A 19,517-nucleotide genomic window follows, 5' to 3' on the forward strand; every position below is an offset into this window, starting at 1 on the left:
AATTACGTATGTTGTGGGATTTTCAGTTATTCTTAATGCCAGCCATGAGTAACGGTTTATTCAAGTGTGCTTAAGAGCTACTGCACAAGAAATTGAGAGCCCGGGCAGCATGAGGGCCAGCCACTGACAGAAATGCTTCAGAAAGATTCACATGATACATTAACCCTCCCTAGCAGCCATTCAGTACCTCATGATGTATACTAGACCCTGTTTTTCCTGGTCCTCTAGCTTGTACACACACTTCTCTATTGGATTGTAGGTAACAAGCACTATGCTCAGCAACATACTAGTAGCTCAGCACTGCTGTCAATACCCTGACCCACATCAGATAGGATCCACTCCTTATTTTATTTTGGGATATGTTCAAAAGAAAGTGTTTCATTTCAGAACTTGAATTTTGGCAGTTCTCAATTTAAGTAGTTCTCAAGAAGGCACTTTAAATTCTCCCTTCCCATATCTCTGAGCTGAGGGTTAAACAAAAAACAGTCCAAGGTATTCTAAAATGCAGCCAAGCCACTTGCATCTTTTAAAACAGAGGCACAAAACACAAAGACTACAGGTCCAATCATTCAATGCTCCATCTTCATTTCAGCAGAGCCACTATAAAGGGATCAGTATTATCCGCTCCACTGTATACAAACTAGGTGAGAGTTCAGGTTTTGGCTAGTTTCCAAACCCATCAAGTTGGGCGAAGTTTGAATGTCCCTATTCTAACGCCTAAAGAAGTCTACTCAAAAGTGTATATCCCTTACTTTAGGTAGCTGCTGTTGAATAAAAATTTATTACACTAATATTGCAATCTTTCCAAATCAGGCTCAGAGTCAAAATGAACATTTTTGTGCTGAGCTTGATTTTAATAAGGTCCTCATCCTGTAACTGATTCTATAGATCCCTGTGCCTACAAGGAGCCCCTTGATTTCAAGGGTCTGATCTTGCAAAACCATACTTCCATGAATAGCTCTTACAAGGTTATTTGCTGGAACAGACACTTAGATTATTTATATTGTAACACTTGTGACGGCAATTCAATTGCACTGTATTTATACATACACAGAATATCCTATTATATATGCATACACAAAATATAAGTCTGAATAGAATAACTTTTAGAAAAAGATTTATAAGTAGGCTATTCCTAATTAAAGTTTGATAGATTTACTGTATATGTCTATTCATTTTTAAATGTCTCTGGTAATAAAATACAACATGAATTTGTACCACTAGGAAATTAGTATTGTGGAACGTACTGTGCTTTACATGTGATTTGGGGACTGCAATTTGATAGGGACATAAAAATGTAGGAATTTTATACATTACTTATGGGGATCTAAAAAAAAAATACACATTAGCTGAACAAAGACTTTGGTCCAGATTCCGCAGTCTTTACTCAGGCAACTTTCCCATTCTTGTTAATGAGAATTTTATCTAAGGACTACTGTATTGGGCTTTCAGGGTAATCAGGTATACACAAATGTGCTTCTGTGTTACAGAATACAGTGTTATCTTATATGCAGTTCAGTTTAAAAAAATTACCTGTACATCAAAATATGTCAGTTGGATTAAATTGACTATGTGCCAGAATTCTAATATGGACACAAGGGTTTCCCTCATTTGACTATACTAATCTAAGGACAGATGGAATGCTTTAGAACAGTATTCAACATTGCTGCATGTACACATGAACTGGTTTTGATTCTTACATGTAGTAGGGAGAACAGCACAGTGGAGCAAAGAATCATTAGGCACTACTGGTAGTTTTGTGACCGTGGAGTTTTGAGAGCAATTATACAAGAGAATAATCACGAATGTGGAACACCAGTCTTGTACTGAATTGACACCCTGATACATTGTAGAAAGAGACATATTTCAATTGTATAACCCAGCTTCCCAAACATTTACTGACTTTACATTTGTTAGTTGAATGTATTGGTCAGATCATTAGATTTCCTCCCTCCACTGTTCCCCATTTTGGACTTTTAGAACCATCCCACTGCACACCGACTAAGTACTGAATTGAGCTAACAAAAATCCTAGCAGGTGAATACTGTTTTCAAGTGAAGGAGGGATGCATTATGTCATTTTCCCACTTATACAATGTGAAAAACAGTCACCTCAGAGTACAGCTTTAAATTAAGAAGATTGCTCTGATATATTCAGGTGTACAGGTTCCCTTCTCCCCCAGTCCTCGGCAACTGTGATCCTGAACAGTCAATTTCCTTTCTCTATCTTAATTTTCCCCTTATACATCATATTCAAGATTTTATCTGGACAGGGGCTAGGTGGCTCAGTGGATAAACCTCTGCCTTTTCACCTCTGGGATCATGGTTCAAGTCAAATCCTGATGAAATGCGTTTGATCGTCCTAATCTAGTTCTTAGTGGACAGCATTCCCATTATCTTTAAAAGGGTCAGAGCCAAGGCCATTGGGAAGAGTGCATTGTGCTATATCTTGTCTGTTGATTAATACATTTTCAGTGATGCCAGTTCCTTAACTTCATGAGCACACATATTCACACAAAAAAGCTTAATAAAAGTCCCTAGTGGATTAAACTTCTCTCTCTCTCTCTCACCCTCACAAATCCCTTTAGGTTTCCCTGTAAATATTTAAAAAATCAGCAATTGCTGATCATTTTGAAGAGATTAACACCTGCATTAAGAAAAGAAATCTCAAATTAATTAGCTCAATAATTACTTTAAATCCTTGTTTCACATATGGAGAACACAATCTTTATAATCAGAACCATTTTTATAACACATTCTAGTTCTCTTCTCTTATGTATGTTAGTTAATCTAAAAAGACTTTTGGATCAAAGGGATTAAGCCCCAATAAAGATATCTTTTGTTATACACAAGACAGTAGGCCAGATAGCTACGTGAAGTACTTGTTATAGGAATTTATTCTCCATTCTCTGTTATTTGGGATCTGCTGGAAGAAGTGGGTATTTGACAGTCGATGTAAACAAAACAAAAACAACACAGCCATAGCCTTCAGTTTGTCTTATCCCATCTAAAAGGTACAGTAAGAAGAAATATATAAACATTTCCCTTTCATGGTGTCTGAAGACCAAAGGTTATTGGGCTTTTCCTGGACCTAGAGAAGGGAGTCAGCAGATCTGCTGCCACAGACTGCTGCGGTAAATATGTGAAAGCATTTGAAAAGTGGCAGGGCAGAGATAACGTTACGCTACCTGGCAATCCTAGAATCAGCTGGGGTCTGTTTTGGACCAAAACACAAATGCTGGGAAGAACAATTCCTTATGAATCATTCAATTGGCCTAGGATCACCAAACTGCATTGCACTCTGGTCCTATCCCTACCTGCCCCTAGCGTGCCCCTGATGTATCTGTGATGCAGGAAGTAGACAGTATAAAGGCAGCCAAGGATTCCCCCAAGCTGCAGCGGTCTTCAGCTGTTTGCCTAAGGCAGCCTTAAATCTCCTTTATGCCTCCTGAGTAGTGCAAAGGTGACTTATCTCTAGGAAGGATTGAGTCCTAGGTCCCAAAAGAACAGAGTAGACAGAGGAAGAAGTACAGACAGTCTTTTCATGAGGATGCAGCAAGAAAGGAGGACAAATGTTATACTCATATAGTCACAATATAGTTTCTACTAGCAATACACGAGATAGCTCAACGACATCACGAAAGCCAGCTCTGCTCCCATTGAAGTCAATGGCCAAACTATTCTCTAGCTGCAGTGGAAGCAGGATCAGCCTCAAAGCTGTTAGGATAATGAGTTGATTGAAAACCCTTTCAGTACAGTAATGGTCAAATTCATGAGGACAAAATATGATTTTCCTGCTGATATAGTTCATGAATATAGTTTGTGAGATATATGAATGTATGAACCATTTTTCATTTTTGATAGTGGTTAAAGATTATAAAATATTTTTAATGATTTAATCATTCTCCTACAGTCATTAATAGTTTTTACATTCCAGCTATATATTTATTTAATTGGCTACTGAACTGGCAGCATTTAATTAATGGTGCCTTTGCACAAATCAATAACAATTATGATTTTTTCTGGTTAAATAATTAATTATCTTTGAATTGTTTTTCTTTCTAATGTTTTTCAAGTTAACAGGAAATTCCTGAACATGAGCTGTCTTGTAGCAAATAATTAGTTATATCCTGAATTAGTTAGTACAAATTATTTTAAGTATTGAAAATATATGGAAAAAGCATGGATTTATTTAAAAAACTCTGAATTATGACATTCACCTGAAGATATGATATAATATTGTTTATGCCTATCATTCTAAAACTGGCAAATCCAAATGTACAGCTAAGGTCTGTGGCTGACTTTTCCACATGTAATAGCGCAAAGCCAGGAATGTTGGACCAGATTGTAGATCCTGCTCCAGTGGTGCAGAGGCCATGAAACTGGCTTAATGAGCCAGCTGAGGATTTCCCCCACACTGTGAGCCCTCTGCTATTTGGGTGTGTTGAGAGCATAACTAGAAAGGGAGAGTGGCCGGAACACGACAGAACTCTAATAATCCTCAGCTAGTGTCGTGTCCCCTGGAAGGCTCTTACTCGCTGGCACAAGTTAGAATAGCCCTGAGGCTTCTCAAACTTGTTCTTGGAGCTGAACTGGTCCCAGGCCAGCCTCTGGATCAGGAGGACATACAGGTATTGTACAGGAGAACTTGGCTGGATCTGAGGACCAATGTTTCTAAGCTCTTCTGTCTCAAAGATACTACTTGTAGATAGGTTTCAGAGGAACAGCCGTGTTAGTCTGTATTCGCAAAAAGAAAAGGAGTACTCCTTTTCTTTTTACTTGTAGATACCCACTTAAACTCACTATATTTAGGAAATTCATGTGACAATCAGAGCCAAGTTCAGCCTCGTATGACTCATGCATTCCATCCTTCCCATTATTTTCTTTGTAACTCTCACCACTGGAGCACGTAGGCACTGTAGCTCCATTGTAGTCAATGGAGTTATACCAGAGTTGAACTGGATCCTTGAAGTACATTACAATACTAAGGTAAATCTCACTTGATGTTCTATGATAATTTTGCATTAGTTAGAGATTTGACATGAATTTTCTCTTTTCTATCTTACTGCATACTTTAGTAAAGTTGCTATCTGCACTGATCTTTTTTAAACAGAATGATATAGAAAGGTCGTCACTTACTCATTGTACATGCCATTTTGTGGAGGAAACAGGGACAGTTGCTGAAGTTTGGAAAATATTAGACCTGTGATATTTCAGACTGGAAAAGACAATATTTCTGCTGAACTGATAATTTGTATCTGTTTTAGATTTTTCATAAACATGATAACCATTTCTCCATCTATCTTAAGAATTCTTGTTGATTAAAGTGTAAAAAAGACGGAATAACTGTGTATGGACAATGATAAAGTAGGCTGTTTATAATAAATATTTGTCATGTCTTGTCACAACTGCACAAATTCCACTGTTACTGAAGAGACACCACACTGATAAAAAAGAGCTCAGAAAATCAATGGATCTTGAGCTAAAGCAGTTGCTAAACACACAGAAAACATCTTTATCCAACAGCCATAGTGCTGTGAAAATTCCCAAGCCTTGCATCGGTATAGCTAAGGAAAATTTAATCTTCCCAAATACTCATCAGGGCACTCCATCCTGCAGACCTGACAGCCCCACTTATAATTAATTATACAATTTCGATGGGAATATCGACTAAACAAAGCTATAAATCATAGAAAAAGTCAATAGGCATGGACACATTCAATCATGTCCCGACCAATGATTACTACTCTTAAAATACAATAATTATTTTCAGGAGCCAGCTTGAATTAAATTTCTGTCAGGCTGGTACAAGACCGCTGGTTGATGAAGGATGCGATGGATTTTTTTGGTTGAATTCGGCATAGGAACATTTATCCTTTTAGATAGGTAGTTTGTTTTTAGTGATCATGGTGCTGCGTGTTTAACTAGACCATGAAGATTAGATTATCTCCAATGGCTCATTATATCGTTTATCTTTTTCCTTCCATGCTTGATCTGGAAGATTTCCTGCTTCTCGGTGCATGAACGAAATGGCAGCTGATTTTGAAATGTAATATGTTAGAGTATGATGTCTGCATATGAGTTTGCATACAAGTATGTGTGTATGGGCATGTGGTTCACGTATGTGAAATTGTCAAAACTGTCATTTGAAATGCCACTGGTATATTATGAATTTCAATAAAGAGGAGTAACTTTGTTCAGCAGATAAAGCTGTACTGAAAGAAGAATAAAATTATAAACTTTCAAGGTGATATTAAAAAATTAAGAGAAATAAAACAGATAAATTGTAGAGGGACAAGTTTTCATTTCTCTTGTGTATCTATCAAATGGAATTGGAAATGGGACAGTGAATTTTTAGTGAGACAATATAAAGAAAGGCTGTGTCAAAGCATAGATTGGAACAAATGTTTCAAAATGAGAAAAATATTGGTGTGTGAAGATAGTCAATATCAATATCATAGTAATATATTTAGACCAAAAAAAGGGTAACTTACCCATGGTTTTTTGAGCCATTTGTCCAAGTTGGTCTCATTTCCAATCTCATATGCACACCGTAAATGTAGATATGTAAAAAACTACTTATTTTTAAAATGTTGCATAGCCACAAACTTACCGCAGTGCCATTGTTGTCTCTAAAAACATCTTGATTAAAATAGTCGAAGAGCTTCTTTTCTAACTGTAACATAACCTGAGAAAGTAAAGCAGAAAAAAAAAATCAGGGAAGAACTTCTGGCCCAAGTGGTCATATGAGTTGGGCAGTCAGTCAGTCACTCTCAACTATATAACTTCAGCCCTTTAAAAAAAATCAAGTAAATTTCTAGATCTCTAAATCTCTCTCCTTATCAGTCAGCCCATTTGGTTCACTGGCAAACAGCTAACAAGATTAGATAAACAGTTCTAAAGCGTGTGGACATCTATATTCTCCCCCTAAATGATGATGCATAAGTCTAATTTTTGCAGGGCTACGTAAAGTGCCTCTCAGAAAAGAATACACTCTTCCAAAAACTCACTTTCATCATAAATCATACAATAATTCACACCTAAGAGCCCAATCTTGCAAGATGATGCTCATCACCCTAAAGGATCAGGTGCTAAGTTATCTTAGCCTACATTTTGTAACTAAATTTTTGGAGCTAAATTCTTCCCTGATAAGTCACTTCCAGAAATTACAGTCAGAGATAAATTTTGCCTTTGATGTTTGCAAAGCTGAAAAGGAGATGTTCAACAATCTTCTCTGATATGTCTGTATTCGGTTACATACCTTTCGGTCATTATCAGATTCACGGAATATTAGCTTGACTACTTCATTGGTGTCAGCTGCCCGGATAGTCTGCATTGTAGCCTTTGTACAAAGGGTCTAATAAAAAAGAAAGCAAGAGAGAGATGATTTTATCAGAAAGATGAACCTCCATTTTGTAGCCTTTGCAATCAATAAACATTAAGGCCTTGATCCAATGCTCAGTGAAAAGTGTGTTTTTGCTGAAGGTCAATTTTAAATACAAAACACTATTAATTTAATGTATTTCCATTCACTAAAAATCTAACTAATGAGCTACATTAATGTTCTGACACAAACTGACAAAACCAAGAAAATTCTTTCTTAAAGCAAATATTAACTTCTTAACTCACTGTACTGTATATTTTTACTTTAAAAGGTTTGACTGTATTACGTGATCCCGCCTCACACATTACTTGTGACCACCCTCAACAGACATTCCTGCTAGTCCAGCAGCCCCCAAATTTTATTTCTTCACATACCACTTCCTTAAAAAATTGTAAAGTGAACTGATGGAACTTCAAGCTCAAGTACCACCAGTAATACATGTAGCAATTTAGGAACCCCGACAATCGATTGTAAAAGTTTCATGCTCAAATGTGGTTTCAATCTATAAACATAAACAAAACTTTTATAACTTTGCAATTAGCTGCAGGGGCTAAGTCTGCTGGGGAAACAAATCCTCTTGTATGTCCAACCTTCTCAACAAGTGACGGCACTGTACTCCTAAATATTTTGCGGGTCTCAGGGCTTCAGGACAGAATATATTGTAATTAAACACTTATCTAGGTTCAAAAGTATGAATTCCAGACAGAGTGTCAGGTTTGTCTTTGATTTCTCTTCCATTTGTCTGGTTATAGACTAGCTTTAATGTTATAGAATATTTTGTATTAATTAGCTTTAGGATGCCTATTGTGAAAGGGACTTCTCTGTTGCATTCAATTACAGATGGAAATCTGGAGGATTCAGCAAAACACTTAAAAATATGCTTAAATTTAAGCATATGCTTAAGCCCTATTGAAGTTAAGCAAATGGGCAAGTGCTTTGATAAACTGGACAGACTGCTGAATTTGGGCCCAGATATGATGCAGGTTTAGGAGAGCTGATGGGAAATGTCTTCTTGCATAGAGATTTATTTTGTTAGGGTTTCCTAAGTGAATAGTGCACAAGACAGGAATTAAAGAAAGAACAAAGAAGGTGGGGATTTACTTGCAGTGCATTTTTATTCTTTTTCATGCTGGCCAGAAAACTTGTTTTGGTTTTGCATAATATTTAATAATAAAATAAATATTTTATGCTTCTATAGTTACTAAGGCTCCTATATCTGCGGCTCTAAAAGCATTTTACAATCCTCAGTGAATGTATTCTCATAATACCCCTGTGAGTTGCAAATGTATCATTATCCCATTTTACAGATAGGGAAACTGAAGCTAAGACCAAATTCAGATGTGGCATAACATCTATTTAAGCCATATAGGAATCTGATATATACAGGATTTCACCAATATCAGAACAGAATTTGCTTCTTATTATCTTGGCCAAAGTCACCTGGAAAGTCTCTAGCAGAGTCTGAAATAGAATCCAATTTGTCTTTAGCCACAAAACCATCCATTCCATTTATTGTTTTACTTTTTGCTTCTTTCCTTCCTGAAAAAATACAAGTGTTGGACTTATTTTAGAAATGCACTGTGTATCAGAAAGACTGTAATGGGATTTTTAAAAAAACACTTATTCATTTATTTTTAAGAAGATGATGAACATCTGCAGTGACTGCTCTTCTCAACAAATGTACTTCCTAACAAAAATAACCGAACACATACTTGAATACCCAAAGATTTATTTATTTATTTTTACTCTTTATATAGCACTTAGCACAACAAGGCCATGATCTTTGACTTGAGCCCTTACGTGCTACCATAATACTGATAAATAATAACAACAACAAGCCATAAAATTTCATTTTTAAAGGATGATGACTTCTGAGTGAATCACAAGAAAAATACAACACAAACAAATCTGATCTTTCTCTTCAGGCCTATGGACTTAAACATTGCTAATTGATTTCCTCTTCTCATTTAGCTAAAAATATTTCCTCCTCAACTTCTTCCTCTGGATATTAATTTTTCACCCTTCATAAATATTACTACACTAAATTATAAATCCCTGGCAAGAGGGACTCATAATGCAAATTCTGGCACAATCATTATCTAGAGCACTACAAACACTGCTGCTGGAATGCTTGAAAAACAAAAATCTCACTAGAGGAAAAAAATCTGTGCTTATAGTAACACAAAACACCCTTCGAAAATGGTGTTTGTGTTCACAATTTTTCAGACCATTTTTGTTCAGTGGATCAGGCTTCTGAGAACACAGGGAAAAAGTTATAACTAAACTGGCAAAGGTCATGATGAGAGGACGGTGAAAGAGTGGCATGCCAAATCCTTCGGGGAGCTGCAGTTTTGATTTCATTAAATTTTTTAACATAGACCTAATCACTTTTTCCACACATCACCACAATTTACCTTAGATCGCATTTTGTCTCTTTTGACAAGTAATTAACATTTTGCCATCTGTGTCTGTATGCAGTTACCAATGAGGTAATCCAACAGTGAGCCATTCCCAAAGTGCACTCCCTCTGATACCAGCCATTGAAATTCAGAGCACAGATTAGCTAATCGGGTCAAGCCCAAAAAAATAGCCCTTTGGACTCATGTGTCACAAATCAGTCTGGTCGCCTTTAAACAGCGCACCAGATTAGAACAAGCACCCGAACAAACCAAAGCGGAAAACCTGCCGCTCTCTAAAGCTGGTTTCTAAAGCCCTAACAAATCGCTCCATCTTTCACTCATTTAAACTTTCCAAATGAGGGTCAATATGGTCCCCTAGCATCCAAATGCTAATGCGCTTAAGTGCGCTTAAGCAGCTTTCCAGAGTGAATGGGCCAAAGAAGGGCTCAAAAAGACAAGGCAGAGTTACTGTCACTGTCAAAAAGTCATTGTAGCCACCCCCAAAGTGGTTGCAATTCAAGAAATTCATGATTTCTGTCTCTTAAAGGCATCTGCTTGAGAACATTTTTTTCTGAGCTGCTTTATCTCACAACTTCAGGCTGCTTTAAAAGAATAAAAATCTGATCGACTCTTGAGAACCAATAAAGAGAAAGGACCCACATACCTTATTGCTTTCAAATTTCACACACACAAAAAGTTACCTTATTCGCAAACAAAAAGTGATTGGGCAAAGGTTCATTTCTTATACAAGCTGGAACATTCCTTTTTCCCTCTCCTTTCAATTTCTACAAAGTCGTAGTCACCCAAGCAGAAAACTTTCAGGAACATGTGCCTTTTTAGCCAAGTCTACTTATGAAGGGATTTTTTGTTGTGGTTAAAAAAAATCAAAATGCTATGAAAACATGCTGTTCTTTTCAATGTTCTAAGGTTCTTTAAAGGCATCTTTTTAGATGATGGGAAACCAGATCGCAAAAAGCCTCTATCAAGTTTTCTTCTTTTTCTCCTTAATTTCAGGCACTTGTTCTTCTTTTGCAAGTTAAATATTGCTACAGTGCTTGCAGGAGAGTTGCCACTCAGTCTTCATCCTTTAGCTAGGATACAGACAGACCTTATTCCAATTTTACTTGGATTATCCACACAGGTAGACTCCTCTAGGTTCTTCAAAGTAAATTATATAAAAAATACTTGTGACATTCATCTATATAGAGTTGTAAAACACAGCTATAAAACTTTTCTGATGCAATCAATTTACTCAGAACTTACTGTATTTTACTATTGTGCAAAGTTATAAACTTACTTCTGTATGCCAGTGCTCTGCAGTCTTCAGGATAAGACTTTTCATTTGCAGAATAAATACAACCTTTAACATTCTTCTGCTTAACTTTATAATGCAATGCATTAAAATATTTTACAGTATTCTGCAGTGCTGAATAAAACTATTCTGTCAGCAACAGACACACATATGCATATTGAAACATGGCAACCCTTCACTGAACATACAGAAAATACCATAAACCAGTATATCGTAGCATTCTTTCCTTATTCGTGTAAGCCTCTGCTGAAAACTGCAATATTGTTTTCTCATTCGTTTTACAAATCTATTGTCTGGTCACCTTCTAGAGTTCTATGTCAAACTCTGATATGTGATTTGTGTCTTTTATTGCATGCCTGTACTTACTTAAATTAAAAAGATTTTGAAAAAATGCGTGTGTCCAACACATATGGATTCAACCTTCCCTATTATCTCTGCCTAAGAATCTAAATATGTGAATTACTTTTCCCATGTGATTTAAATAATTTTCTTAGGAAACTTTGTTTTATTACTTATTAATTCTTCTAAAATAAAATAATTGGAACATTTCCAGTGTCTCGTTATAACGAAAAAGTTCCAGCAACAACTGTAACTATAATTCACAATAAGTCTCAGTAATTTCCAAGGAACCTTCATGGGTTTAGCAAAAGTGTTTCTTTTTAGAAGTAGCAAGGCACAGAAGAGAAAAAGGGCTAAGACACTGAACCAAATAACATACTAGTAACCAAATAATCTTTTAAGATGCTAAATTTTATTTCAGTTAAATCTCTTGTGGATTTTGACAGGATGTAAGAGAGAGATACATGGCTCATCTCAATTAGGAAACAAATACTTTTAGCCACTTTTCCTGAAACAGCTCTTGAAAAAAAATCTGTCTGACACTTATTGAATTAGGACAACCGAATGCTTTTTTATTATCATAGGAGGCAAATTGTATTTGAAACAATTTGAGAGCTAGAGGACTTGCTACTTCAGGAGTGCAAAAACATCTGTCTTGTTCAGGCTCTTTCTTATCTCTGAAGGTCTGATTCTGATCTCACTTATATCGGTGTACATCAAGAATAACTTCACTGAACTCAGTGGAGTAAAAGAGATCAGATTCAAACGCTGAATGTTTATTGGAGAAAGCCAGAGTCTGATCTAGCCTTTTCTATTAGTCAGTGACACACAATTAAGACTTTTGGATAGGCATTCATGTTTAATCAACATTTTAGCATTTTTATTTTTGTACACATACCATTCTAAAGAAATTTAGGGTTAACCTTTCACTGTGGTACATAGATATTCAGCCACATAACTTTTCTGAACATTTATGGAAGTTGCAGCACTAAATGCCCTATGCAAGGCAATGAAAATACACCCTAAAGAATATACACGTATTTTCAGCTGGACAAAGTGTCCTTGATTCAGGCTAATCTCAACCAGTGTGGGAGACTGAGGGGTCGGGGGAAAATAGAAACACCATGAACATTTCAGAGATATGATTAGGTCTAAAATAATCACAAGGAAAAAATAAATCAAATTTTCTAGATTCCAGGGGCTAAAATTCAGCAGTGACATAAATGATGGCCTACTCTGACAGAAAATAAATATGTATGGGCATGGCACAAAGTAGTTTAACTTGTCCAGTTTGGGCATTCAGTAAGCATGCAAAATTACTATCAGACTAATTTTATAATCTATGAGGACTATATTCAGCCCTAGCATAAGCAGGTGCAGCAGCATCCACAGAAGACTTGGGGATGGTGTGGAGTAAGCTAAAGCAAAGGCTTGCTTTATTTTACACCATCCTGTTAGTTGCTTTTCTGTTACATCACCTTCTGTCCCCTCAGTATGTAAGGTATTCCTGGTTTGTACATTTTCTGATGCCAAACCAGTGCAAATAACACTGTGCTGCCACTTACACCAATTTTATGACCGATTTACCTCACGGTGCAACTTACAGGACCTTTGATGTCACCACTGAAGTCCTGGCCTACAGACTTCCATGGGATGTGTCGTAGTGTCTCATAGGGCCTGCTAGTGTATCTGAAGCTTTTAGAGGTTTATTTCAATTTTAAAGTATCTCTCTGAGCAGCGCCAGTGATGGTAGCTTTTATGCTAAAAATACCCCTTTAAATCTAAATTTAAACTTTGATAATCTCAAACATGTCCGCTGAGGAGACTTTCTTGGTGCCAGACTAGCAGGATTCCTCTCCATTTCTTTCTGTGGATCTCATCGAGGCCCAGCTGAGATGACTGGGCTGCATGCTCGGATATGGACTTGCCCCTTACTCCAATACAACTCTTCATATCACACTCTGTTTCAAACCTATTTGAACATTCTCTTCTCAAGAACCTTTTAGATCACTGTTAATAGTACATCATTAAATATGCCCTTGGTTCTTTCCGGATAAATAGGAAGATGAGGTCTTTTCCCCAAGGAACCTGCAACAAACACACTACAGCAGGCCTGGCCACCGCTTCCCGTAGCTCCCACTGGCTGGGAACGGTGAACCGCGGCCGCTGGGAGCTGCAGGCGGCCATGCAAATGGAAACGAACGGTCTGGCGGCCCGCCAGCAGATTAACCCGATGGGCCGCGTGTGGCTCATGGCCCACGGGTTGCCCACCACTGCACTACTGCATGGACAAGGAAGGTGTGGGGAAGGCAGGCAACATGACAGCAAAGTAATTAACACCTGTCTTGATACTTCTAAGGATTTCTGTTTTGTTCATTACATTTTAAGTGTACATTGTGATGTGAGTTGAGTGACATGAGAGGAGGTGTGAGGACAGGACTGGAGAGTTATTGCTAGAAGACACTTCATATGTGCACAGTACCCATTCGTGGCATTGCCAAATAGTGTTAAAGACAGCTTTGATATGTGAACTCCTACAACTTAAAGAAAAAGTTAAATGAACTAAACTTACAGATTCAGTACGAGAGAGCATTTAGAAGAAAGCCCTTAAACTTAACCACATAAATAGGACAATTCAATAGCCATAGTCAGAGGTGACATAGTTGGGGGATAAGCACTGACATCTACAGCCGACTTGTGGGGGGTCAGGATCAAGCAACCTTCCATCCCAAAAGAAAAGCAGGAATTGGGTAAGACACAGGATAGGTACCTACAAACTCATTTCCTTTCCTCTCACCCAGCCTGCAGAGCAAGCAGGGCAGGGATCGACATGTTCTTCTAAAGACAAAGCAAAGCAGAAGGGACTGAGGCGGACACACTAACTATGTGTTGTGTCTGTGTGTTATATATAAAGACACACACACACAGAATGTTTTCATTAGAAGCTATCCCTTTTTCCTTTTGTGTTTTTTTTTTTAAAACACACTCTCACACACTGGCCCCAAGAAAAACAGTTTGAACCTGAAGTTTTGTGTGGCTTTGAAGTTAGGCCACAAAACTATAAGGAAATTGTCAGGTTCGAAATGTTGCACTAGCTACTTTTAATCACAAGGGGAGGGATGTAGGACAATGTAAAACACGTTTTATTTTTGTTTGTTGTTTACTCTAGCATTAAGATAGCACTTTTCATCTGCTGACCGGAACAAGCTTCACATCACAAAGGAGAGAGAGTCCGTAGCAGTGCCAGGAATTGCACTTCTCTCTCCTGAGTCACAGCCCTATGCTCTGTCTACTGGACAACACTGCTTCCTCTTGAATTAATGAATTTTTAATAAACAGTGAACTGAATAGAAAGAAGCACATTATATCCACTTTTCTGTCCATATAAAGTTTTCTGAATTGCCAACACACTGCGCAACTTTCACTGTGTTAAGAATTATCACTGGCTAATTTTCCAGCTGACTTCTCCAAATAACTTGAACATTAAGTTAACCCTAAAAACTTTACTGCTGTTCTTTTCTGTCTGACATTTCAGCGGCATTCGATTTTGGAATAAGCATTTTTCAATTACAGCTATATAACTGAACTTGGAATTGGAGATATAGTTGTAGCTCCCCATCTTACAATTTAGTTTAGATCTCTGAAATATTTGGCTTGGGCTTGGTGAGAAAGCAAGTCCTTTTCCAGAAGAGGCCACACAAATAGCTTCCCTTGATCGTTGGATAACACAATATATGAAGGAACTGAAAACTTTCAAAGATCAACAGAAATGCAGAAAGCTTGAAGGAGAAACACTTGCGAAATTAAAACCTGTATCTGATCAGAGACTTGTGGAAAAAGATCACTGATGCCCGCACAGTTATAGACAATTGATATCCTATCTAAAGCGTGTGGGGAAACTAAAGAATTTTTATACATTTTAACAACCAGGTTATGAGTTTGGATAAAGTTAACATTCTGTAAAAATTGCAGGCAAGTAATTTTGTCTTGTTTGTATATGGAACCAATATGCACCTGTGCATTATCCCCAAAACAGCTGTGTTTTCAAATTATTTTAGCATTCATACAATTACATCATCCCTTCTTATTTAAGGAAAAAAGCGAATGTCATAAACTACTGTATTTATTAGTTTGCAGTTGGTAGCTGTTTAGGAGTTTATTCTGTGGTTACTAGACCTGTAGACCATTTTCATGTCTAAACTGATGCACATTTTGGTGTTAACAGCTTGTATTTTAAAATGTATATCTAATTAAAGCCGTTCCTGAAAGCAGTTGCATGAGGACATCTCATATGAGTAAGGACTTGCAGATCAGCCCCACAGTGAGCAGTTCTCCTTACAACATAAGCTGAGCTGGCATTTAGGATTCTGATGTTATAAGCTGCTTTTTGGCATTCTATGTAATAAATGGCTCCAGTTTTGTTTTTACATTTATCTTGGGGCCCATTTGAGAAAGGTGTAAACTAGTGGTCTAAGTATGGCACAGGGAGCCAGGAACTGCTAAATTCATCCTAATTCTTACACATTCGCCCTCTCTGACCATGGATACGTTACAGAGATCTGCCTCTGTTTTCTCATCTGTAAAATATGGATAATACCTGCTCAAAAAGATAGTAAAAAGATTAAGTAATGTTTGCATTAACTACTGTTAAGTGAATGTTTGCAAAGTACTAAGGATATGGAAAGTATTACACACATGGTATGGATTAAGATACTCGTAACTTCCTCAGTGAAGTCCAAAATGAAGTTACTACTGAGCTCCTCCAACTACACCTTCCTGATGAGCCTTATAAAGATTAGCTCCTCCTCTCCCCCACTAACCTGACTTACCACTACAGAAGTTTTAGCAGTAATTATGAACAATTAGAAGCATTCCTGTTGCAATTAATAAAATGTGTGTAAGTGCTTTCCTGAATTGGCGCTGCAGTCAGCTGGAGGAAGGGATTTCCTACTAGAAGCCCTAAGGCAGATGAGCACCTATACCTAAAATGGGAATTAGCACAAGGGAAATTAAGTTTATTTACTATAAATAAAAGTAAATAAATGGATAGGACACCTTTTCAAAGGTTGGCATGGCACACCAGGTGTTTTTGCTCTTCAGCATCAGAAAGTGTGCCAAACAATATGATCTGGCAGGTTTTAGGCAGCAAAGTACTCAATTTCCCTGTTTGTACAAGTAAAAACAAACATCATAGCCTAAATTTACTCCTGGGACAACCTCACGGATCTCAGTGGAGTCACACCCAGGTAATACTGTCACTTCACATTATGTGAGACATCAACTTTTTTGGTTCATCTCTGTTCCGAAATATAACAGATAAGAGTAAAAAGATATCTGTGTGTTCATCTGTACATTTGAAGAGACTAGTCAAAAAGAGCTCTTAGCCTGACTATAGATCTGTGCTTGTATAATTCCACGATCCTAACTACTTTATTAATCTTATTACAAATTTACCACAACTTCAGATGTCAAGTAGCACCTGAAGAGTGAGGCTAATCCCAGTGACATATGAACAGCAGGACATGACATTTTCCAAACCTATTAGCATCAGCAGAAATGCTTTATCAAACAAAATGATCCACCCCCGCAAGCAGAAAATAAATTTCTTGGGTATAGCTTGTGATATGTGGTATGCTCAGGACAAATGGGTTTATTTTCTGTCTCGTTACATGAGCTTCATAATTTCTGTCATCCACCTATATTATTTACTACACTGATACTAGCACTAGCTTAGATATTCTGCATATTCCAATGAAATATTTTTCTCTCAACTGTAGCAACATTTATCATCCTTGTAACTAAAGGTATTTATTTATTTACAAAAAAACTGACAAGGTTGTTTGGCAGAAAGAAATTTTTTTACTTCTAATTGTTTGTCAAAAATATGGTTTTTCGGGGACTACATATACACTGCTAGTTAGTGCACTAAACCATCTACTTCTGGACCCTGCGTTCAAATTATGCCCAGGTCACAAGTGCTAATGGCAGAGCTTTGTGGAATTTAGGGGTTTGGGAGCCTTACTATTTTTGTGTTAGCCAAATAATTTTTTGAGGAGTTTAAACTTACATTTTTCAGAAAAGATTCAAATGGGGAAAAAGTGGGATTTCTATCTTAAAAGGAAGCTGGTGCTATGTGAGATTTGGAATAAAAAGAGAGAATGACCCAAAAAGCTAATCTGGCAAAGTAGGTATCCTAATGTACTTGTTACATGTGCTGTATTTATTTTTGCATTAACATTCCCCACCCCTGTTCTTCTTAATCTAGTTTCCCTGAATTTCTTTTTCATTCTGGCCAATCTCCACTCCAGTTCTCACAGGATTTCCTCTCTTCTCCTTCCTTGCCATTCATTCTTTTATTCCATTTTTAAAATAGTGCGTGGAATATGAACCCAATAACCTATGAATTCAAGTCATGCTTTCCAGCCAATGATGTCAGAGTAATTCAGAATAAGAAAACATGAGCTTGCTCATCCTTAGTCATTGGTGATATCATCTTAATGCCCAATTATTAGCATTATAAAAGCTGCCACACAATTTGGTATAATAGCGTACTCCACTCAAGAAAGGTTCAGAACTAAGTGTAGCATTATTGCAGGTCAACACCAAGGGACGTTGCTGGAGCTGTGTTTAGATCCTTGCTAAGCAAGTTAAACCGAATTCCATCCAGTGCTGAATTCCTAACTTTCATGAGGACTAAACACATTTTTTAAAAAAAGTATTTTGGAATAAAAGGAATGAAAAGCACCATTTTTAAACAAAATGTAGGCCATATTGGGTATGACAGGTATTTACAAATAAAATGCTGCACAGACTAGAGGGGAGCAAACCATGGAAAAAGAAGCTGTGGGGAAAGAGGGACAACATGGAGCGGGAAAGGAGGTTAGGCAGGATGTTTTCCCTATTGACTCTTCTACACCATCTTTAAGTAGCTTTGTTCCCTCCCTCAGAGGACTTCAGTCCATGTAGGAATGAAGGATTTGTAAATGGTGCTTAGAGCAATATTAGATATCCCTCCATGGTCTCTGGGCTCCATCAAGAGCTCTGTCATTGGCCAGGAGTATGGCAATACAGCCACTGAGCCCACCATGCTGCCATGGGCGAGCAGAGGTAGACAGAGAGAGGAATTTGGAGGAAGAGTATCTTCACACCATCTGACAGGAATACAGTGGGGTTTAACTCAACAATGAATGCAGCTCCCCAGCTTAAACAGCAACATCAGACATTGCACGGCACTGCTGCCAGAAGATGGAATGATGAGGCACAAATGCAGCTCACATACTCCTGTTAATCTTTTTTGATCAGTGTTCTCTCCCATGCTAACTGATATGGGAGGGGAACACGGGGCTCAAGTAGGACAAGAAACCAAAAAGCATATTTTTCAGAATTTGTTAAATGCAGATTAAAAACATTTCACTCATGCAAAACAGGACTCAAACACTGTGAGGTATGTGACCTAGGTGCACACAGAGAGCTGGAACAACAACAAAAAAATCATGGTTATAGATAGGGGAATTAATACATCTTGAAATGCGTTAATGCAACATAATGTTAACATTAACAGCTGGGGACTAGTTGCTGAAGTGCTATTCTGCCTCTATATCTTTAAGTGCTGCTAAATTCATTTGTCACTTGATCGAAAGCCAACAGGCTACAAATCTCCAAGTACCTCTTGTGCTGAATAGTGACAGGAGTATTCTGTTTCACCATAAGAAAACATTTGTGTGCTTCTCTGTTCGAAGTCATACATGCCATTTTAACTCATCTGCCTCCCCATTCTCTCCAGACCAGGAGGACAAATTGCTCACTGTGGCTCCCTTTCAGAGGCAGCACAGAGCGCAAAGAATCATGACTGAGCAGAAACACAAGGAACAGGCACATAAAAATTCATCACTTTGGCCTCTTGACCTCTTGCCACTGGGTTTGGCACACCCTGTCTCAAAAACTAGCACCAGGGGAGAACTAAGCAGACTGGCTGAGTGAAATTACTGACAAAAAATATCTTGGACACAGGAAAACCCCACCAGATGCTTCATTGTCTTTGCAGAGAAGTGGTGCTGAAAAAGGGGGTGATCTACCACATGGCA

The 19,517-nt window shown here is 37.6% G+C and overlaps 1 protein-coding gene across 5 annotated transcripts in view; it reads right to left on the reverse strand.

Moving 5' to 3' along the window:
• INPP5A (inositol polyphosphate-5-phosphatase A) overlaps positions 1-19,517 on the reverse strand; it is a 429,845-nt gene that overhangs the window by 49,646 nt on the left and 360,682 nt on the right. For all 5 annotated transcript variants that reach the window (XM_073353963.1, XM_078853839.1, XM_073353965.2 and 2 more), the window contains 2 exons: positions 7,261-7,356; positions 6,613-6,687 (listed from right to left, as the gene is read on the reverse strand). In XM_073353963.1, coding sequence (XP_073210064.1) covers positions 6,613-6,687; positions 7,261-7,356 — 171 coding nt within the window. The remainder of the gene's footprint in view (positions 1-6,612; positions 6,688-7,260; positions 7,357-19,517) is intronic.

This window comes from Lepidochelys kempii, chromosome 7, assembly GCF_965140285.1.
Source record: "Lepidochelys kempii isolate rLepKem1 chromosome 7, rLepKem1.hap1, whole genome shotgun sequence".
Taxonomy (NCBI): Eukaryota; Metazoa; Chordata; order Testudines; family Cheloniidae; genus Lepidochelys; species Lepidochelys kempii.